Source organism: Xenopus laevis, chromosome 1L (genome assembly GCF_017654675.1).
Source record: "Xenopus laevis strain J_2021 chromosome 1L, Xenopus_laevis_v10.1, whole genome shotgun sequence".
In the NCBI taxonomy this organism is placed as follows: domain Eukaryota; kingdom Metazoa; phylum Chordata; class Amphibia; order Anura; family Pipidae; genus Xenopus; species Xenopus laevis.
In genome coordinates, this window is record NC_054371.1 from 181,993,745 (window position 1) to 182,018,165 (window position 24,421).

Genomic DNA, 24,421 nt, shown 5'->3' on the forward strand with positions numbered 1-24,421 from the left:
GTCTTTTTTCATCTTAGAAAAGTGCTGAATATAAAATGTTGGTAATTTAATAAATATATAGTTCTGTCTTCACTGTTTTAATATTTTTACAAGTTGATTCATGTAGAGGCTGGTGGGTGGTTTGTCTACCTGTGACAAACTCCCCAACCAATATACTCTCAAAGCATGAAAACAGAGACTGTAACATGAGAAGTCATTGTTGGAAATGTTAAAGCAGAATGTTCAGGATTACGACTAGAAGGGATTCATTAGGCATATTATTGGAAAAGTGCATGAGGTTAGAATCATTTGTCTCTGATGATTTACAGTATTTCCATCCTTAGAAAAAATAAAGAGCAACTTTAAAAAAAAAAAACTATTTTCCAACATTCAGCACATTTCTTTTTTCATCTGCCTTTTCCGTAACACAAAGGGCACATAAGGTTCTGCAAGTTACCCTTGACTTGTGTTATGATGCAGGCAGGACACATTAAGGGGCAGATTTACATATGTTCGAATATCGAGGGTTAATTAACCCTCGATATTCGACTGTCGAATGTAAATCCTTCAACTTCGAATATCGAAGTCGAAGGATTTACCGCAAATAGTTCGATCAAACGAAAAATCGTTTGATCGAACGATTAAATCCTTCGAAACGTTTGATTCGAAGGATTTTAATCCATCGATCCAACGATTTTTCTTCGGCCAAAAAATTGTTAGGAAGTCTATGGGGACCTTCCCCATAGGCTAACATTGCACCTCGGTAGGTTTTAGGTGGCGAAGTAGGGGGTCAAAGTTTTTTTTAAAGAGACAGTACTTTGACTATCAAATTGTCGAATATTCAAACGATTTTTAGTTCGAATCGTTTGATTCAAAGTTGTAGTTGAAGGTCTACGTAGCCAAAAAAACAATAGAAATTTTTTATTCTATTCCTTCACTCAAACTAAGTGAATGTGCCCCTAAGTCTTGTGTGAGGTTTTCATATTCTATTCTACTGTACATATGCAAGTCGAAAAGGGCTGATTTAAAACCACACGTGAGTTCCTATACTCACACATGAATCTGCATCCGAATACAGGTATTCGGGGGGGGGGGTTTCCGGATAACAAATCTTTCTGTTTTTTGGATTTTCATACCTTAAGTCTACTAGAAAATTATGTAAACATTAAATAAACCCAATAGGCTGGTTTTGTTTCCAATAAGGATTAGTAATATCTGTTTTATTATTACAGAGAAAAGGAAAATAATTTAAAACAATTTGGATTATTTGGATACAATGGAGTCTATGGGAGATGCTATCCTGTAATTTGGAGGTTTCTGGATAACGCATTTCCGGATAACAAATCCCATACCTGTACCTCTGTTTGCTGCTGATGGTTTTTTTCTCCAAACAAAAAGATAAAAAGCATGACAGGTTTTATGAGCTACAACATCTGTATAAACTATAATAAACAAGGGAACATTTTGCTCACCTATAATTTCTAAACCATTAGACAGGGGTGCAATGAGGCTGTTACCACAACAATCATACAGGCAAAGACAAAAGTTCATCAACCCATTATATATACCAATATATTGAGGACATTGAGACATTTTGTTCATTACACTAAAATGAAACTCCCAAATGGCTTCCATTTTATTGGTCACTACTGAGATTAACTAACTGTAGCTGGAAAGGGTGGGAGCTACAACATGTTGGCCACTGTCCTGTAATACAGCATCTGAAACCACGTAATTCATTTTTGTGCTTTATGTATAGATATTGATGAATGTATTGAGGAGCCCAATATCTGCCTTTTTGGAACTTGTTCCAATACTCCTGGAAGTTTTCAGTGTATCTGCCCACCAGGATTTGTACTGTCAGAAAATGGACGAAGGTGCTTTGGTGAGTTGCCATAACAATAAAGATAATTAAATGCTGAAAGGATGGCTTATGATACCTGTTTAAGCAAAAATAACATTGTATTGTTAAAATGAAAGCTGTCAACCTAGGTGGCTTATTTACAAAAACAGGGATAAACAGTAGCCTAAATCACCAGGTTTTTCTTTAACCAAGCAGCATTTTTGCTTATCATATACTGTTGGTGTAGTTGTAGCGTTGCAAAAAAAATGAACTCTGTGGCCCTTTAAACACTTGTTGCACTGACCTCTCAATCAGATTTTTTTTTAACCAAAAATGTGATAGGACTAATGTCAAATTAGATATAAAAAAAATCATTGTTTCATTTTATTAGGAGGTGGATGGCACAAATGATTTCCTCGGTCAGTTTTTGTCAGATGGCATTTGAGCGGAACAGAATCAGTAGAGCTGACAGTTTTTGCTGGACTTGTGGAAACTTAAAAAAAATCTTATTTGTTTTTTTAAAGGAGCACAAACTGTCTACTTTCACTTGCCAGCAAGTAACTGCAGAAACCACTAACTTTACAGAGCCTTAAAAGGTTCACTCCAAAAAATACAACTCAACTTTAACGATTTATATTGTTTAACAAGTTTGTGCTGTATATTTTTTAATAATCTGTACACATTTATGGAGTTTCTGAATTATTTTAATTAACATAATTGTAGAAATTGTATAATTATATTCTTTTACAGACCTTGACATGGCCTAATATCATTAGGGGCATGGCCACAAAGAATTGACAGCAGAATAAGCAAGTTATAGAATATTCTTAGTGGTGCTCTCTGAAACAAAATAAAAATAATTTCAGTCTTCTGAGTGACTTAACAATAATCCTGTTTTTTGTATGTAAGTAAAAAGAGTCAAGTGACCCTTAGACCTACAGACTTGAGACTTTTACTTGACAATATTAGGGCAGACTAAATAATGAACCTATGGGTAAAAGTCTACTTAATTGTTTTTTGTTTGCTGTTCTTTCTTTACCTTTTTAGACACACGTCAGAGTTTCTGTTTTACCAGATTTGAAAATGGAAAGTGTTCTGTACCTAAAGCATATAACAGCACTAAAGCAAAATGCTGCTGTAGCAAAATGCCTGGTGAAGGCTGGGGCGATCCATGTGAACTGTGTCCAAAGGAGGGAGAAGGTATGAGGTAGATTATTGCTAAAAGAGCACACTGCACTGTACATTATTAGAGGCTGCAAGAACACTTATTAGAATGGGTATTTGTCTCACCACTACACAAAACCACTGAAAAATAAAAAAAATAATTGTCTCCTTTTTTCCTGGAATTCAACATACATCATAAGTATGGCAACTCAAAGAGTTCTAGCAATAATTACATTTAAGGAAAGCCAAGGTAGTCTTTACTGTTCAAAAGTGATTGTTGTTTAAAGGAGAACCATCCAACTTTTCCATTGCAGATGGCCAGTTAGCTGACATACAACATTTGGGGGTTGGACTGCATACAAAAAAGTTGAGGCAGCCAATAGGATGGCCAGTGGACCTCCAGCTGAATTACCTTGGTGTAAAGAGATACTGACAGCAACAAAAATTGTATCATGGGGATGTCAGATTTATTCACATTTATCCTGCGTGAATTCTGATAAATTCCCAGCAGTTCAAATTTATTAGGACAGTATTTACTGCCTTGATCATTGTGTCAGTTGGTCAGAATGTGTTTGACTGCAGTGTTTAACTCGAAAATGAATGCACTATGCTTTAAAATTAAGTCATTGGGGATATAACAATTTGGAAAAGTTCTTCCATTACAGTGTTGAAATTTGATTTTTTTTTTAGGTACTGATGCCAACATATTATTTTGATAAAAAGAGCAACATAAATAGCTGACTGCTGTAGACTCAAGCTGCTGCATGCTCCTATAGGGAATGACCAACGGGAACCCTACTTCCTTCTTGGGTCATGCTGCTGCAGTTGCAAAATCCTCTGGATATCTGCTACTGGGGGTGTCACTACTTCATATAAACATATGGGTTTTTTTCTGTTTAAATAATTTCATGTGCTCAGTTTCTGTTACAATTGAATGGAAATTCAGCACATGATAAATAACTACTATGTTGGCAGTGTAGCTTGTGGCAAACAATTAGTTGCATGCAAGAATGTAGACAGCATAGGACAAAAGAGTTTGAAAGCAACTCTGAGGTTTTGTCTAGCCAAAGCTGTATTAGTCTGCTTTAGTACAAGACCATCAATCCTATTTGTTTTGAGATTAGTTCATTTTTTGTTTGTAATAAAATAATTTGAGATATAAAATAATTCCAAAGTTAAGTCCGTAGCTGGCATAATCTTTATGTTTTTAAAAATGTTGCGGTTTTCTGTTTCAGCTACATTAGTCTTTGATTTGAAGATGCCAGTTAGGAACACAGACAAGCTGATGGGGCATGAGAAGCCAAATTTAGAAGAGATTTTTAGGATAGATAATATGGAAACTGTTCACTGAGGAAAGAAGACAGAACTGCTGCCTTCTCAGTGGAAGGTTCTCATACTGTGCAAAGCCAAACCTCTTTACTTTGATCTGGTTTGGCTCTACTTTGCTATTTTTCTCTTGTATGCCATGTAATAGTAGTAATGCCATAACGTTACACTGGAAATTAACCTAAAATGTTACTTTTATCAAGTTTCAGACAGTAGTTTTGCAAGAAATCTTTTTGTTACTCTTTCAGTTTATTTCAAGAATATATGATAGATTTCACATATACCTAATGTGTTCCTTTGTTTCGTGTGTTATTTTAGTGTCATTTCAAGATTTATGTCCATATGGACATGGAACCATCCCAGGCATTGGAGATACACGAGAAGGTATAGATTTTTTTTTATGTTTTATATATGTTTTTCACATTTTATTTCCATAATAAAGCATGTTTCTTCATTCATTTTAAAACTGAAAAAACATATAACATTCCATAAACTATTTGGTTTCCAGGCATGTAGTTTTGCTGCCCAGGGAAATACCACTTGGCCAAGCACCTGCTCACAACATGCCTTTACCCCACCATCATGCCACTTGCAAAACCCACCTCCCCATCACTTAAGCCACCAATGTCCTTGCTTCCTCCTCCCCAGAATTACACTTTTTCTCTCTTCATCCCTATCAGATGTCCCTGTCCTCTCCTCCTAGGCTTCAATCATGTTCTGCTTTATACTCCCTCCAAACTGCAGCCTTACCTATCCTGCCTAGTCCTAGTCTGGTCCTGTCAGAATTCATTCCCATTTTATTCGATCTTCTTTATTGGGATATTGGTTTCTGTTATGTATTTTCTTACAATCTTTGGCATACATTGCATATTATCCTAAATAAATTAAACTAAACAGGACACATCACTGGCAATACTTTGTCCTTTTGTCCTCTTTTCAGTCCCTTGCTATTCAACTGGCCTGTCTTTATCTATTACTAGTTTTGTTTGGGATAATTTCCCATCAGTAGGACGATGCTGGCTTAGATCATTTTAGCATTTTTTCTTAAAATTTTCTTTAGTATTTATGTCTATATGCTACTACATTTTCATAATTATGAATAGTCACATAACAAAAGTATATTACTGTATTGCTAATGAAAATAAAAATATATTTTTCAGATGTCAATGAATGCTTAGAAAACCCAGGAATATGTGCAAATGGGCATTGTATAAATACAGACGGCTCATTTCGATGTGAATGCCCAATGGGGTATAATCTAGATTATACTGGTGTTAACTGTGTAGGTAAGTATTATCCTTTCATTATGATGTGTCCTTGGTTATACATACTGGCTTATCAGTGTAGTTTGCCTTTCCCCTCATGTGAACAGTACCATACATTTAATAGGTTCCAAAAATATGTATATGATTTAAACATTTTATTTTTCAGATACTGACGAATGTTCAATTGGTAATCCATGTGGAAATGGAACATGCACAAATGTCATTGGTACTTTTGAGTGTCTGTGTGATGAAGGCTTTGAACCTGGACCAATGATGGTCTGTGAAGGTAAAAACAATCCTACTTTTTTGCAGTGATATGCAATAGCTGTGATCAATCTCTTGCACTTAAAAAAACAAAAACAAAGATGAGTCCTAAGAGAATAGCAAATATAGGCACTTTTACTTTTCCGACTCGCTTTATCCTTAAATATTAACAAAGAAACCTAAACATCAGCCCCACTCAGGTGCAGTCCTGTATTTAAACAGTCAACAGAGAAAAACTGTAAATGTAAAATAAAATATTTACTCTTTTCACAGTCACTGAGAAATAAAAACATTAATTACATTTTTTGGAATCATTCTATCCCTTGGTTTTTAATAGGAGACTTTCTGGAGACTAGTAAAAGATGGAGACCTTGCCTGTACTAATATTTTTAGCAGGTCATTTTACTTTTTGCCATTAGTTGTTTAACATCCTATAAAGACATTTTTGATGTAATGCTGGAAGCAGTTGGTTTTTCTGACAGTTCGTTATTATTGCAGTATTTAAATGATAAATAAGCCAATGTTCTTAACATCTTTCCTGTTGATGGCTTGAAGACCATGGAGATTAGTAGTCTAATTTAGAATTCCTTCGATTAGGTTGCACTATATGGTAAACGTTGAAGTTATCCGTGTTTTACTGCTTTTTCTCAGTAGCCAGTCTAAAAAAAGGCATATTGACTCTAGGGGGCCCATTTACTAACAATAAAGTTTTGTTTTTTCAACGAATTTGTCGTTTTTCTGTTTTTTTTTTAAAAGCTCTAAGGAGTCAAGTTGTGTAAAAACCACTAATACAAAACTTTGCCTGGTAAAAAGTTGTCAAGGTCCTATAGAAGTCAATGGGAGCTGCGCTGATCCTATTGGACTGTTGTAAATCAATTCAGACTTTTTTTAAAAAAAAATTCAGTAGTGATTGTCTGAGTGGTTTGAGGTATTTGTATTTTTTAGCACATTTTCAATAATGGTGAGTTAAGTCATGGTTCCAAAACCTCTAAAACCACTAAAATCCTCTGATAAATAGGCCTCCACTTGTTGTGTAGGCAAGTTTATATTCCTAGACATTCTCCATAAACAGCAGTTTCAGCTACAGATCAGTACATTCAGTTGAAATATTTTATACACAGTATAGGTGCCTGTGCAGCTAAAGGATATGTGACTGCTTTCAGATAACAGTTACTATACATTTCAATAGGTGTCTACTTCTATCATTTTACTTCTGCTTATATTTATGATTTGTGGAGAGAGTTCTATTGCATTCACATAAACCAGGGGCTTTTGTTTACATGTGATCCTAAACTTAGTCTAGTGGATCTAGTTGATGAGGTCACTCTCAAAGCCAAATCTAGGCTAACTGGTACCTACTCTGTTGATAATACCAAGGAGCTATTCATGTATTTGTTTTAGGGCTACTAGGGCTTTTGTTTCTTTACGTATGTGGCTTGTGTCAGTTCACACCATTCTAGCCTTTACTTAGTAATAATGTTTTTGGAATGTATATGAATTTCTACAAATATCCCAAGGCTATCTGAATTATCCAGGCTTAAAACAACTGGTTGAGGAGTTCATGGCTTAAAGCCAAAATAATTGATTTGTATTTGAATCATTACCCATCTTTGTATACAATACACAACACTACTAAACATATTCAAACATGTATTGTGTGTAATTACCATTATTATAAATGATTTGTGTAGAAAAATATGCCATCAATATGAAATTAGAATTGTTTGTTTATCCAATGTATGGAATTTTCTTTTTTTCCAGATATTAATGAATGTATATTGAATCCACTACTGTGTGCATTTCGTTGTATTAACACTTATGGGGCTTATGAGTGCACATGTCCAGCAGGATACATTCTTAGGGAGGACCAGAAAATGTGTAAAGGTAAGTCAGGTCTATTCTAGATTAAGGTCTTGTTGTTTTAACATCTGGGAAGCTTTTTAGCCTAGTATGCCTTTCCTTTCTTTTCTGAATTATTTTTTCTTTTTAATTAAGATCTTGATGAATGCATAGAAGGTTTCCATGACTGTGAATCTAGAGGAATGGTTTGCAAAAACTTGATTGGGACATTTATGTGTATTTGTCCACTTGGAATGGTACGAAGACCAGATGGAGAAGGGTGTATGGGTAAGTTCTTTACTTGCTGTGGGACAAAACAAAGACAGTTTGCTTTTAATAATTAATCCTTTGGCTCAACGACTGCATTTATTGAAAGACACAGTGCAGTGATCACAATACAAACCCACACTGTCGGTATACTGGTGGGCCCATAAATATTTGCTAAGCTACAACTTAAAATATCTTAGTGCATTCTCTAAAACAAGCACATATTATCTTATATCATGATTCAGAACATTACGTTCAGAACATTTTCTAGTTGTCACTATAAGGGGCAGATTCACTAAGGGTCGAATTTCGAAGTAAAAAATACTTCGAAATTCGACCCTCGAATTGAAATCCTTCGACTTCGAATATCGAAGTCGAAGGATTTAGCGCTAAATGTTCGTTCGATCGATCGAAGGATTTTTGTTCGAACGAACGATTAAATCCTTTGAATCGAAAAAAAGTTTAGCAAGCCTATGGGGACCTTCCCCATAGGCTAACATTGACTTCGGTAGGTTTTATCTGCCGAAGTAGGGGGTCGAAGTTTTTTTTAAAGGGAAAGTACTTCGACTATCGAATGGTCGAATAGTCGAACGATTTTTCGTTCGAAACGTTCGAATCGAAGGTCGTAGTCGAAGGTCGAAGTAGCCCATTCGATGGTCGAAGTACCCAAAAAATACTTCGAAATTCGAAGTATTTTTCATTCGAATCCTTCACTCGAGCTTAGTGAATCGGCCCCTTAACTGTTAAGATGATGAAGAATGTGAAAATGTCTCTGTCCCTAAAATAAGGTTTGAATATTGTATTACATATTACATTTTTAGGTTCTTTATTGGAATATTTCGTTTGTTATGTTAAATGTGCATTTTAAAAATTTTCTATAAAAAAATGTTCCGCTTATCACTTTATAAAATGAATTTTGCAGATGAAAATGAATGCCGTACTAAACCTGGCATCTGTGAAAATGGAAGATGTGTCAATACAATTGGGAGCTATCGATGTGAATGCAATGAAGGGTTTCAGTCAACTCCATCAGGAACCGAGTGTCTTGGTAACTATACTCTATTTTAATTCTTTTATACAAATCACAAATAAAGATAGCTACTAGGAAGCCTTCACATTTTTCAGTAAAATTAAATGTGTCATTTGTGAAAATGTGGTCATAGGCTGGGATTAAAGGACAGGGCCATGATAGAGTATATGAAAGGAGCAATGACAAAACGCTTCTGTCAAAAATGGCAGTGTATCTAGTAATGTACAGTCATGTATCAAGGTAACTGAGTAACAGTTTGAGATTATTTGGATGAAATAGTCCACTTTATTCTTCTTAGTGTTAAAAATGCAGGTTAGGTTAGGTCTGTCTTGGCAAGATGACCTTTAAGAAGAAACAGGCTCTTCAGGCCGTCCATATTTCTAGTAGTTGGGATGTCTGAATGCCTGCAAGCTCAGCTCTTACAAATACATGTACTGTCTAGAAACAAAGTATGTCAAAGTCACTGTATGTATTAAAACACAAAATAACTATGATTTTTTAGTATTGTCGCACAAAAGCTAGCATCAAAAACACCCAAAAACCTCTTAAATCACAAATCAAAGAAAGATATTCCAGTTGTGCTATGCACTTTTACATGATTTCAACAGGTTTTAGCTGGAGTATTTTCAGATTCTAAATTGCCGCATAATAAATCCCGGAAAAGTTGCCCCTTATTTTCCTAAACTTTTTCTGATTTTTGCCATCAAAAAGCACTACCCAAAAAAGTTGTGGTTTAAGAAATTGGCCCCATACTATATGTTTTCACTGTGCTTTGAATTGCATTGTTAAGCAGTTCTTCTGCTCATATTACCTGTGATTGAGCTAAAATAAATGGAGGTAACTGCAATTTCACATTACAAAACAGAACAAAAGAAAGTCGTATGTTTGAGAAGGCATAGGTAGGATGATGTGCAAAAGTCATTAGGGTGCAAATTAGAGGCTGTATATCATATAGAAATCAGGAGAGGTGCCTTATGTAAAAATTTAATTACACATTCCATTTGATGAAGTTTTTCAGTAACTTTCGCTCATGAAAATATCCCCATGCCAATCTATTAGAGTAATTCTGTATTAACTGGAATACTTTCTGGGAACACAGCCATATTTTTCTACAACATAAATACTGTATATGTCTGGAGAAGTTGGATCATATATATATTTTGTATTATATAGACTTAATAGCCGTTTACATTCAAATTAATTTTTTGTGTGCACACGTGTCAATAATATTCAATGGGATGCGCATTATTAGCCCTAGCACTGTCTGTTCTTAAACATTAATGTACATTTGTGAGTGTTGAGTATATAAGAATATATAAGAGAATGTTTACCATTTAAGAGCTTTCGCACTCATCTGTTAGATTTCATGGCATAAGCTGGCCATACATCATATATGGAGATGAATTAGATCTGTGGTGTTCATAGGGTCCTTGGCTTTCCATTATTAGGTATTGTTATGCAATCCAGATAGATAGCAGTCTTACTTGCAACCCCCCACCACCAACCATGGTACCAGTGGAAGATAATCAGCTGCCAGGAAGTTTAGGTATGGGATCCGTTATCTGTAAACCCATTATCCAGAAAGTTCCGAATTACGGAAAGGCTGTTTCTCATAGACTCCATTATAATCAAATAATCCTAAAATTATTTTCTTTTTCTCTGTAATAATAAAAAGTATCTTGTACTTGATCCAGCTAAGATATAATTAATCCTTATTGGAAGCAAAACCAGCCTATTGGTTTATTTAATGTTTGCATGATTTTCTAGTAGACTTAAGGTATGGAGATCCAAATGACGGAAAGACCTGTTATCCGGAAAACCCCAGTTCTCGAGCATTCTGGATAATAGGTCCCATACCTGTATATCATTTATAGCCCAATAAGAAATATATGTTAGAGATTTCTGACTGTTGTGTTTAAATTAGTCTCTTACGTGCATGAAGTATTAAAACTTAGCAAATTGCAGGTGTGGAATAAGGATTCAATTTTTTTTTTGTAAACAAATTGTTAAATATAAAATCTCTTTGATTATTTTTACCATTGCAACCAGCTGATAAAATGATATCATGCGGTCAAAAAGTCACCATACTTCGGTAGGTCCCAGCTGGCATGTGGTAATATTTCTTAATGAATGAAAAAGTAAATATCTGATTGAGATTTTGGTCCATGAAAAGATTCAAGAACCACAAAACTTTTTTAGCTTGTTCACCTGTATATTGGTTTGTTTATGTAGCCACCGTTTTCAGGAAATGTTCCTGTATTTTCATTCTTTCCCAACATTTTTGGGAAAATGTGCAGGACTTAGTAAAATGACTACATTCTCATATCTGTGTCTTCCATAGATACCCGCCAGGGATTTTGTTTTGCTGAAGTGTTACAAACCATGTGCCAGATGTCTTCAAGCAGCCGAAACCATGTCACAAAGTCTGAGTGTTGCTGTAATGGAGGAAGAGGCTGGGGCAACCAGTGTGAGATCTGCCCACTTCCAGGCACTGCTCAGTACAAAAAAATGTGCCCACATGGCCCAGGATACACAACTGATGGAAAAGGTACGGCAAGATACAGTTAGGAAGTTCAGAGAGAGTGAAGAGTGGGAAACAATGGTTTTGAGAAGAGACTAAAAACAGGACAGTATAACAGAGGTCAACATATTGTATAAGGGGAAAGATAATAAAATGAACATTATTTACTGTGTTTACCAATAATGGTCAAAAAAAAGGTTGTTTAAATTTTAGGTTATAGAGGCTACAGCTCATTCTAATGATCAGAAATCAACTTTTTTGCTTCTACCAAAGATTTGCTAAATTAGCTGCACTGCCACTATGAGTGTTTATTAAAATAATGGTTCTCTTTTCAGGCCACTCAGTATATTTTATAGAGTTATAGAAATGATATCAGATATGGTCAGGTCAGACAACACCAGCCGCCCAAAAGCAAATGTTGCACAGGAATTACCCTTGTTTATTGTTACAGGAATGACAGTGGTGGTCACTAAACTATGCCTAATGATGTGTAGTAGGAAATAACTTTATGCAGATATCAGACAGCTTTGGTCCTTTAACAAATAACACCACGTTGACTTAAATGATTTAAAATAGGATTAGATATCTAGGCAAAGTGAAAGTAGAATGTAAATAATGTAATAAGCAAGTTGTTCAGTCTACTTTGCATAGCAGTTTCTCTTGCAGGTACATTCATAAAGCCAACTTGTCAGCTACTCCGTTAATATTATACATCTTGTGGGTAAATTGAGAGCATATACTGTATGTGCCTGCACCTAAGGATTATCACCATCTTTATGCACAGATATTGATGAATGCAAAGTGATGCCAAACCTCTGTCGAAATGGGCAATGTATCAACAATATTGGCTCTTACAGATGCTTCTGCAACCCCGGCTACACAACTGACATTGGGGGTACAGCATGTGTTGGTAAGATTATTATCTTTATCTTATAGTTTATTTATAAATAGTCTTTAATACATACAAATACAGTAACATTAATAAAGGCAATAGCTTGGGTAAAAATCCACGAGCACAAATGTACAGTATGTAATGTAATCATTAATGTTTTATTGATCTTTATATTGTTTATCTCCCACTCAGACAAGAATAAAAAATATACTTCCTACATGATATTTCCAAACTGGCATTAAAATACAGCTCTCCCATTCAGCTGGCTAGCGGTCAGTTGGGCTGGGCACATGGTAAATGTGCTAAAGATATGACTAACATATCTGAATCCTGTATTATATGACTAAATGCATTAACTTAAAATTACTTATCTGACTTCTTGTTGCTTCATTTAATCCTTAAATATAAACAAAGAAACCTTGACACCAGGTACAATCCTGTGATCATACCTAGCACACCTTAATGTTTTCGTTTGTCTATAGGTAGCATTATATCAGAAGTCAGAAAAAGAAGCCCTTATAGTTATCGTTGTATCTAATGTTATTTGAATGCATTTTTCACACAGATCTCGATGAATGCTCACAGTCTCCCAAGCCCTGTAACTTCATCTGTAAGAATACAGAGGGCAGCTACCAGTGTTCTTGTCCACGTGGTTATATTTTGCAAGAGGACGGAAAAAGCTGTAAAGGTAATTGGAGTCATCTATTAACTATTTTTTATTAATTTACTTTTATTTTTTTTACTAATTTTGCTTGATTTGTACTTTAAACTTAAAGTAACAATTCAGTGTAAAAATAAAAACTGGGTGAATATAGAAATAAAATATGTTTCTAATATAGTTAGTAAGCCAAAAATACTATCTATAAAGGCTGGAGTGAGCAGATGTCTAACATAAGAGAACAGAACATATCTGTCTGCCTTGTAACCAATCAGTGGAAACCAAGAGAGCTGCAAAGCAGGAAGTAGTGTTCTGTTCTGTTCTGCTAGACCAGTGATCCCCAACCAGTAGCTCGCGAGCAACATGTTGCTCTCCAACCCCTTGGATGTTGCTCTCAGGGTCCTCAAAGGAGATGCTTATTTTTGAATTCAGAGCTTGAAAGCAAGTTTTAATTGCATAAAAACGAAGTAAAGTGCCAAGTAAAGCCTCTTGTGGGCTGCCAGTCCACATAGGGGCTACCAAATAGCCAATCGCAGCCCTTATTTGGCACCCTAAGGGACTTTTTCATGCTTGTGTTGCTCCCCAACTCTTTTTACATTTGAATGTGGCTCACAAGTAAAAAAGGTTGGGGACCACTGTGCTAGACACCCAGTCACTCCAGCCTATGTAGATTACATTTTTGTCTAACTAACTGTATTGGAAAACATTTTTCATTTTACACAGCTATTTACCCAGTTTTTATTGTTATACTAAACAATTCCTTTAAAAGTTTGACAACTCCCCTTAGCCCCGGCCATGCTATTGTCCATTCCTGCAAGCTAGAAATATCTCAAAATAACCCCAGTGAATGATATCCGGCATGCTATTGCCGAGTACTCATCTCAAAGCTGGGTTTACTTTAACCCAACAATTTTTCTTCATTGTGGACCTTTATGGGTTATTTAGGACTGATGAACTGAAGACATGAGACCCCCAACAATTGGGAATTTTGTTCCACTCCCAGACTGTACACATATATTACATACAGTAAAAGCTAACAAAAGTGACTATTCTGCTCTGCTGGACACTAGTGTTATCTCAGAAATAATCTAGCAATAGTTATATCACATAGTTATACTTTTAAATGTAGCCTGCTCTAAAAGCAAACGTATGCATATCATAGTATTTTACAACATGGGCATGTGTCTGTGGTCACACACCGGATATAAATATAGAAACACTTTGGATGCACTGTCTGGTAATTGTAAAACGTCGGCACAAATTCTAGACAAAAACACATTCAAATGCACAAATACACCTGTTTGTGGCTGAAATAGGAAGAGAATCCATGTGTTCAAAAAACTGCTGAACTGAAGTCTATTGTTTCTTTTAGATCTGGATGAATGTCAAACCAAACAGCATAACTGCCAGTTTCTCTGTGTCAACACCATTGGAGGTTTCACTTGTAAATGTCCCCTGGGTTTTACACAACATCACACTGCTTGCATCGGTGAGAACAATCTCAGATTAACATGTACAAAATACGACATTTGTAAAGAAACTTGCTTGTTTTAATGTAAAAATGTGCACTGGTTCATTGGTATAATGTTATACAGGAAGGAAATATTTAAAATATTCTTTAAATGATTAACTTTTTTTCTGGAAAAACGGTCTTGTATTTGATCCTAAGTAAGCTGCATGAATCCTTATTGGAGGCAAAACATTCCCATTGGGTTTATTATTAAGGGGCAGATTTATCATGGGTCGAAGTGAATTTGAAGGAATTTTCGAAGTAAAAAAATTCGAAATTCAAAGTAATTTTCTGGATACTTCGACCATCGAATAGGATACTATGACTTAGAATTTACTTCAACTTTGATTCGTTCGAATATTCGACCATTCGATAATCAAAGTACTGTCTCTTTTAAAAAAACTTCGACTTCAATACTTCGCCAAATTAAACCTTGCGAAGTGCTATGTTAGCCCTACTAGACCATTTTTCTTCACACATCGAGGTAAAATCATTCGATTGCCAAATTTGGTGAAAAATACTTCGACTTCAATATTGAATTCAAAGTATTTTAATTCGATGGTCAAATTTCGAAGTATTTTACGCTTCAAAATTTGACCCTTTATAAATCTGCCCCTAAATGTATAAATGATTTTTAGTAGACTTGATTACAGAAAAACCCTTTATCTGGAAAACCCCAGGTGCTATTTTGCACTAACATTCCATATCCAACCTAACGATACACCTCTTAAATGATATTTTTGTGCATGTACAGTTTTGCTATATGACACAATAGTGGAAGATCTGTCAAAGTTCGATCTTGGAATCCTACAGGATTTCCAGAAACTTGTTTGCGAATATAAATTTCAGTCAAATCTGCATTTAATAGAGCAACCTGTTCTAGGATGTTGAGTCCCATAGGATACCATGTGCAAGTGTTTCTTTTTAATTATATTTCTAGAAGATTAAATCAATATCAATATTGCTTTCCAGGCTATCAATAAATTAAATTGATCCATAAGAAATGGATTAGATTGTTATGATTCAGGTATTCCATCGTGAACATAAAGTAAATCATACTTGTAGTAATTGATGACATACAGAGACCAGAAGACAGACCTAGCCAAGTCCATGACAATAATTGTGCCTGGTGTATGTGAAGCCGACCAATGCAGAGTACTATTGTTTTGCTAATATTGTTACCAAACTTAATATATTTTAGACAACAATGAATGTGGCTCACAGACTAACTTATGTGGACCTAAAGGAGTTTGTCAGAATTCACCCGGCAGTTTTACCTGTGAGTGCCAAAGAGGATATTCTCTGGATTCGACTGGAATTAATTGTGAAGGTAAATGTTATATGCTGTATTCCTTTTACTTTGCAGGCAGATGTTTTAATATTTTTGATAGTATTACAGGGTGTGTTTTATATTTGTAGCTAACAAACAGAAGTGTGTCTAATAAAAATAAGTACATAAAGGATGTGGCCATACTCTTTGTTATTTACAGTTCGGTAATTTTCCTATGCACTTAATTGTAAATTATATCCTTATAAATGGTGCATTCTGATGTCAGTATGCATCATTTATAAATAAAACATACAAATCAAAGTAGACAGGTTCCGAAATGGATACTTGCGCCAAGAACACAGATATATTGTGAACAGAGCCTTTACAGAACAAGCAGCTCTCCGCTGCTCCCTGAAAACTGACACTTGCCTCCTAAGCAGGCACACAAGTCAAATAAAGAGCAACCCCCAAATGAGCTGGTGCCATAGCGGGGTTACCAGAGACTGATCCAACTAACACAGAAGCCAGGGAGACTTTCTTTCCCTGGTACATTTATAGGCCATGATTTTGAGTTTCATTTATTTTCTCATAAATTCTTGGTACCTTGAGTTATAAACTGTTTAAGAGGATTGGACTGGCCTTCCAGTATGAACTGGTGCCCAATAGGTTGTTGTGATTACTTGGGTTTCCCAGTATCCAAAGATATGTTTTATTGCTAGTGGGAAAGCAATTGTATGTTACTATCTATTCCAATTTTTTATTTATAATTCAGCTATAAGCACATGCTCTGGCATATAACTTTTCTACTAGATAATTCTTGCAGTACATTTATGACATACTATAATGCTAAAATGTCCCCTTTTAACTATATTTATTCCACTTCACTTGATGGTTTTACTAAATATATACACTGTTCATATTTCAGATGATATAATGAATATAATATATGCAATGTTTACGGATACTATTATGCAATCATTTTGTTTAAAAAAGTAACCGCTTGTTGAATACTATCTTGTGTATTTCTCTTGTTGTAGATGTTGATGAGTGTGTCGGGACTCACAGATGTCAACATGGTTGTCAGAATATCAATGGCGGATACAGGTGTAGCTGTCCCCAGGGGTATATTCAGCATTATCAGTGGAATCAATGTGTTGGTAAGCTATTTAAAGATATATTTATGTTGTTGCCTTGCCCAGACCTCCGTTCCCACACTTGTAAGGAAAGAAAAATGTTTTTCCATTTAAAGTAACATAAAATCAATACACAACAGTTTGGAGAATGAGATTTCTAACACTTTATATATATTTCACTACAATAATAATTAGAGGTGCAGTCTCTTTAGTTAAAAAGCGCAGCAGTTCCTCCAGTACAGAATAAATATTGAGAACTGCGTTTGAGCTTTAAAACTTTCATTTTAAAATTCTCATTTGTGGTTTGTATGAAATTCAAATTATAATATAGATTTTAAATATTTATTCTCTTGTAAGGTAAAATGTCTTTGTAAGGACAATGCTGTTAAGAATGTAGGCTGATGAGAAGACGTTACTCTTATTCTCAGTTTTGTGTGTTAGGAAAGTGTTAGGAAATCACTATCGTAGGCAACAAAAAACATTGTGTAAGACTTTAAACAGCATTGTGTCCTTTGCAGATGGCTTCCAGTGTAGTCTAATAGCCTTTATATGACCTTTGTTTCATAGTAAGAACACTCAATGAGAGTTTAATAAGAGCAGAGCAGTTTGCCTAAAGTGTGGATTACATTTCTTCCTGGCAGCAGCTTCAAAGGCTGAAAACTGTGAATTGTACATGTCTGGAGAGTGGGCTTTTCTTTTTTGTGTTAGCTAAAAAAGCATCAATAACAAAGTACAAAAGAACCATGGTGCCCCAAATATTTCCAGACAAGAGATCTTTAATGTTGTAAGTTCATGTTCCCGAGCAAAGAGGAAATGAATCATCTATTAATTATGCCAGGGCAGCCCATGCAAATCTTCAAAGCACAGATCTGCCCGAGCTTTAGGATTTCTGTAATTTACCACTAATATGCAATTTCATTTGCATACATCATGAGGCAATATGTCATTATTGGGACTCCATGCAAGGGGTAGACATCTCTCAGTATCACAGCTGTTTTACCAGCAATTGAATTTCGATTTCTTCTATGAATCTCTTAAAAATTTGTAGTTTTTCTATTTTCTTTAAATAAAGCTCTAAAAATGTGAGTGTAAAAACCAGGAAAACCTCTAATACAAATCTTCGCCAAGTAAAAGTTGTCTTTTAGATTGTTAAGATTGTTCAGTGTTATTTTCCGTGTATTTGTTCTTTATTCGGATCTTTTATTAAATGTCATGTTATTTGTGGTTTTAGAGAAAGTGAATTTAAAGGGTTGTTCACCTTCAAACAACTAGTTGTTTTCAGATAGATCAGCAGATATAACGACTTTTTCCTACTTTCTATTTGTGACCGTTTTTCTAATATTGAAGTGTAAAGTGTTATTACACTGTGGGTTTCATTACAGGCAGCTGTTAGAATTGATACAATAGTTGCTAATACTCCAGAAATGTTCCTGAGAAATGTATCAACTAAATGTTCAAAACTGTAACTGCACCTGAATTACTGAGCTGCCAGACTGAAACCACAGAGACAGGAACATTCAACTTTAAACTTAGATTTTGGAAAAACAGTAAAAAATAAATAATGGAAATTGATTGAAAAAGTCCTTATTTCTGGGGAAAAATCTAAAAACTGAATTGAAAAACGTGTTTGGTGAACAACCCCTTTAATCATAGTTTCAAAAACCTCTAAAACAATTAAAATGAGACTGTTGATAAATAGGCCTCTCAGTGTTGTTGAGTCACTTGCACTGTAAATGCTGATATGTCTACAGTATATTTCCTTACCTGGTATTAATGTGCTTTTTCCCCTAGATGAAAATGAATGTGCTACCCCAAACACATGTGGTTCTGCTTCTTGCTTCAACACATTAGGCAGCTACAAATGTGCTTGTCCTGCTGGATTTAGCTTTGAACAGTTTTCCTCTGCTTGCCATGATGTTAATGAATGCACAAGTTCAAAGAATCCTTGCAATTATGGCTGTTCCAACACTGAAGGCGGTTATCTATGTGGATGTCCTCCTGGATACTACAGAGTTGGCCAAGGGTAAGAATGGTTCACAGATAAACTAACACAAGATATGATAATGCACACACCCTCTAGGTCAGAGACTCCCAACGTTTTTTAGCTGTGAGCAACATTCAGATGTAAATATAATTGGGGAGCAATACAACCATGCTCATTGGCGGTGCCAAATAAGGACTGTGATTGACCATTTGGTAGCCCCTATGTGGACTGGCAGCCTACAGGAGACTCTGTTTGTCAGTACACCTGTTTTTTAAGAACCAAAACTTGCCTCCAAGCCAGGAGTTCAAAAATAAGCACCTGCTTTGAGGCCGCTGGGAGCAACATCCAAGGAGTTGAAGAGCAACATGTTGCCACAAGCCACTGGTTCGGAATCACTGGTCTTTGTCGACATTTTTATACTATAGGTAATGGTATAGGCTTTCTTTGGCAATGCTATTACAAAATATAGACAATGGACAATATACCTTGCTCTAAAGCAGGAGTTCCTGAACTGTGAGAATTCGGTGGTGGCTGCTCAGTAGATAGGGACCCTGACAATTAATCCAAGGGAGATCTTGGCTACATGGTAAAATCTATTCTGGATACTTCGGTGACACTACAGCAAGATTACTCTATATTTGTAAACAGAGCCGGGCTAACCCAGCCAGGCGCCCTAGGCAACCTGGCCGGGTACGGCGCCGGCTGAGCGCAGTTTCTAGCGCGCATGCGCGAAAGTACGCTCTGGCGCGCATGCGCGAAAGTGCGCATTAGTGCGCATGCGCCAAACTTTGTGCGCACATGCACAATTCCAAAAATATATGCGTGCAAGTCGGGGAGAGACGGGACCAGACAATGGGGTAGGCGTCAGAGCAGGTACGTGCCTGGCGCCCCCCCCAGCTTTGCGCCCTAGGCACGTGCCTACTCTGCCTACCCCTAGTTCCGGCCCTGTTTGTAAACATCTAACCTAAACAAATATTTGACCCCCAAAAGGGAGCCTGAACATGGAAAAAAAAGTACTTAAATAATTAAACACCGACATCCACTGATTAAAAACGTTTTCTGATGTATCGTATTTTTTTGTTCATTACAAAAGTTGGAATGAAAGTATCTGTATTAATCAGCCTGTGGTTTTATGTGTATTTATAACAACTGTATGTGTTTGTTTGTAGGCATTGCGTGTCCGGAATAGGCTTTAACAGAGGCCAGTATCTATCAGCTGGCATAGAAAATAGTGAGGATAATGCATTGTCCCCAGAAGGTTGTTATGAATGTCAGGTCAATGGCTACTCAAAGAAAACTGGAAGAATCAAAAGAGATGCTAAAAATCAAGAACTTGAAAGAAATGCTAATAATACAGAGCTTGCAAAGGTAGGTCATTCAGATTCACAAAGCATGCTTTGTATTATTATTGATTTAGCAAGTACCCCATAGATGAGTACTGAGTACATTTTAACACAGTTACATTTTTTTGTGGGTAATTATGGAATCAGGATTGATAGAGAGGTATGTACCCCCATAGTAAAATATATAGTGAATAAAGTACCCCCTCTTAAAAAATATAAGGATATTTTAAGTTACAGAGGAGTTCCATGACCATATAAAAAGCTCAGGTCATAGAACGTCGAGGTGACTTCTATTATCCTCATATCTTCTATTATCCTCATACTTAATTTATTATAATACAATTTCAATGAGTCATGTGACAGAAATGACCACTAAGTTCTGATTATAACAAATGACATCACTAAGCACCATTTATATAGTGAATAAAGCACCCCCTCTTGTAAAATATAAGGATATTATAAGTTACAGAGGAGTTTCATGACTATATAAAAACAGGAGGCTGAAGGCCAAGGGGCAAATTTACTAAAGGGCGAAGTGGCTAACGCTAGCAAAAATTCGCCAGTGTGAACATCACTACTCACCGCTTATAACTGATGACATCAGAATTCACCGTTTAAAAGGATATCATTTATAAGATATTCATGGCCTTTGTGTATTATAAAGATATTATAAGTCAATGTGGAGTTCCATGACCATATAAAGGCACGAGGCTGAAGTCTGAAGTTTCTAATCTATAAATCTTCACTATTTGATAATATGTAATAATGTATTTTATATAAATATATATGTATAGTATATAATCATATGTTTTTTTAGTACCACCTGAATCATCATAAGAAACCCACTTCTGTCCCATATCTTTTGTTTTTTCTGTCTTCAAATGGATCATATGAAATCTGCTCTATTTTTATTTTCCTGTGTGTATTTCCATGCCCTTATATCCAGTCTCTGTTTTGTGCAGAATGGGCAAATAAGCCTGAAGAGCCTAGATATGGATTTGCCACTCAAAATGGTGCTAAACATCTCTCATATAAACTCAAAGAAGCACATTCTGGAACTTCTGCCGGCCATCCGACCCCTCACTAACCATGTACGCTATGTTATTTCTCAAGGCAATACCAACATGTTCCGCATAAACCAGAGGGATGGACTAAGCTACCTCCATGCATCACAAAAGATATTGCCAGGAACGTACACACTGGAAATCACTAGCATTCCACTTTATAAGAAAAACGACATCATTGAACTAGAACAAAAACATGAAGAAAACTACCTCCTTGGAGAACTTGGGGAATCTCTCAATATAAGACTTCAAATAGAGTTGATTTAAGTGTCAAACTCAGAGCAGATCCATCACATCCATCCCCTATTTATCCACCTCAGCATGTCTTATAATTTTGAAAGCTTTATGGAGGCAGTGACTTCTTTTAATGGAACTTAAGTTTTAACATGACCTACGCAAACTCACTTGAAGGAAGGATCAAGTAGGGGCTCCAGCGACAAAAGGTTTCTACAGAAATATCAGCCATGGATACTGTACACATTGCAGTGGTAGCCTGGGTTACTCTTTGAGGAATGAATATATCACACAATGTGAATTATTGTAAGATGTCATAGCAGTGGTCATTTTCAAATAATGCAACTTCTGGATGAGTAAGAATGAATTCATGAGTTTTAAGTGTGTGACCTGGGTACAGCATCAGCTGGAGGGTTAAGGTTTGGACACTGCACATTAATGCCTCTTGCAAACTACAGACTTGTGCAACTGCCTAATGATTACTTTGGGCCCAGTCAGTCCATCTAGTTAGATCAATATGGCACTTACACACTGAGAGAGATGAATACATTGCATCTAGGAAGATGTAGGATACAAGAGCTTTATTATTAAATAAGTAATAATGTGTACAAATGTGACTTGACTTATTCCGACCAGAGTAGTTGATCCAACTAAACTCAAGCTCAATCAAGCCAATTTCCTTGGCACGCATGAAGCCTAAATTTAAGGTCTACACAAGATTGCAGAAGCACAGTATGCAAAGCTGAAAAAACTAGCTTAGTTACATTGCTCAGCCATCAAACAAGGCCAGGTATGTTTTCCAAGTCTCTGAGAGTGTAAAATAGAACTTATTGAACTGTAAAGAGTTGTTCTGGAAACTAAATTTAATTATGAAAAATATAACTCATGTACTTTAGGTTTCTGGAGTCACAATCTTCAGCCAGGCATGTTATCTCTGTATGGTACGATCCAGGCCTACCATAGAAAATCAAGCTAAATATACGAACAGATAGAAACATCCACACATTGTTTATGTGATTAGTTAGCTAGACTGCAACTTACTAGAGTATTTTGCTATTGTCCCATATGCAATGTAAATGTTTATTTATTTGCTGCAGTAATATATATAGAGTACATAGTTAAATATTAAAAAAAAATTCAAGGAGGGGAGACGTGTTGTGTATTGGGATGTTGTTATGCTTGAGCCATTTCACACACTATAGTGACCAACACACCTATGGTCCACACTGAGTTTGTTACAGGGAAGGATGTTAAACAACCGGAAAGCAGCATTTTAAGAGCAACTAAATACAATGTATATGTGTACATGTTATAGACCATGCACTGGCCTTATACTGTGTATTTTCCAGGATTTGACATAAATGTATGTTTACCTGCTGGAGCAAAATACTTTTAAAGGGGAATGGTTCCACAGTAGTGGATGTTTAATAAATCTGTTTCATATATATCAATTAGCATTTATTTCTTCTTGTTTTTGAGATACTAACTGTTATATTACTGTGTTTATCAAGCAAACGAAACTGCTTCAAACAACCCAAGCGTGCCACATATGTCCTCTCTATCCAGCCAATTGTTGTGTCAGCCTGGGAGTTGTTTGCAGCAGGAAAATATACAGGTATAAGAACTGTTATGCAGAATGCCCAGGACCTGATGTTTATAGGAAAAGGGTTCTTTCCATAATTTGGATCCTCATACCTTATTTCTACAAAAAATCATTTACTTTACTAATAAAACACGTCTCATAAACAATAAACGGAAAATAGCATCTATTCATGGAAATAATTTATTAAACATCAACTACATTTTGGTGGGTTGTTAATCCCAATTCCCTTTATGTAAACTTTGTATTACAGTTTGACTTGTGCTGTAAATGCTCATTACATATCCAGGAATGTGTTGTACAACATGCAATGTGGTGCTTTCCATTGAGGAATTGTTTTCCTGCTTGCTGTTTCATCATTGAAGGTGAATGCATTATAGGTTCATTATCAAGCACATAGGGGCATTCATTTACTTCCAGTGCTCTTTGTGCACAATTCATTCTTTGTACACAGACCATATGTTTTTATTTTTATCCATTTATCATTATTAGTCTAATTTTTTTTTTAATTCCCACAATTTATAATAGGAACAGGCATACCAATATTTGCACTTTTGACAATTGGTGCCTATAACTAGTCATATATAAGAAGTGAAACACCTTTATTACATTTGGAGACATTTTCCCTAATGGCTAACCTATGCCACCCCAGCTGTTGTTGTTCTATAGCTTCCAGCATCTCTGTGTATGGCAGAAGTTCCAGGAGGATGCTGGGAGTTGCATTATTGCTACAGCGTTACTGTGCCATGTTAGCCTCCCGTGCAAGTTTTATAATGTTGACCTGAGTCGACCAAAGACCGTTGCCTACGAAGAGCAACTTGTAATTTTGACATTTAGGAAACAAAAAAAAAATGTGTTTGACAAATGTTAAAATGTAAAAGCATTTGTGTTTTATATAAAGACCAGTGTGTATCAGGTTAACTTGAGTTTACTTGCAATAAAACTTATTTTGGGGTAGAATCTGTGTTTTCATTGAAAACAATACAGCTAAAAATGCAAAACTTTTTTTTTAACCTGCCAGTGGATCTAGAGAAAGGCAAAAAAAAACCCATCCAGCCTTTCCAATTTGCCTCAGAGGGGGAAAAGGTCCTTCCTGACTCCAAAATGACAATTGGACTAGTCCCTGGATCAACTTGTACTATGAGCTATCTTCCATAACCCTGTATTCCCTTACTTGCTAAAAAGCCATCCAACCCCTTCTTAAAGCTAATGTATCAGCCTGTACAACTGATTCA

At 35.8% G+C, this 24,421-nt stretch overlaps 1 protein-coding gene across 1 annotated transcript in view; it reads left to right on the plus strand.

The window, feature by feature from the left end:
* Window positions 1-24,143, plus strand: part of fbn2.L (fibrillin 2 (congenital contractural arachnodactyly) L homeolog) — a 142,749-nt gene extending 118,606 nt beyond the window's left edge. The window contains exons 49-65 of the mRNA XM_018264131.2: window positions 1,739-1,864; window positions 2,870-3,022; window positions 4,631-4,696; window positions 5,473-5,598; window positions 5,744-5,863; window positions 7,603-7,725; window positions 7,837-7,968; window positions 8,870-8,995; window positions 11,319-11,525; window positions 12,283-12,408; window positions 12,956-13,078; window positions 14,421-14,537; window positions 15,760-15,888; window positions 16,866-16,985; window positions 18,753-18,984; window positions 20,115-20,313; window positions 21,251-24,143. Of these exons, the coding sequence (XP_018119620.1) occupies window positions 1,739-1,864; window positions 2,870-3,022; window positions 4,631-4,696; window positions 5,473-5,598; window positions 5,744-5,863; window positions 7,603-7,725; window positions 7,837-7,968; window positions 8,870-8,995; window positions 11,319-11,525; window positions 12,283-12,408; window positions 12,956-13,078; window positions 14,421-14,537; window positions 15,760-15,888; window positions 16,866-16,985; window positions 18,753-18,984; window positions 20,115-20,313; window positions 21,251-21,619 (2,594 nt within the window). The 3' untranslated portion in view covers window positions 21,620-24,143. The remainder of the gene's footprint in view (window positions 1-1,738; window positions 1,865-2,869; window positions 3,023-4,630; window positions 4,697-5,472; window positions 5,599-5,743; window positions 5,864-7,602; window positions 7,726-7,836; window positions 7,969-8,869; window positions 8,996-11,318; window positions 11,526-12,282; window positions 12,409-12,955; window positions 13,079-14,420; window positions 14,538-15,759; window positions 15,889-16,865; window positions 16,986-18,752; window positions 18,985-20,114; window positions 20,314-21,250) is intronic.
* The last annotated feature ends 278 nt before the right edge of the window (window positions 24,144-24,421 follow it).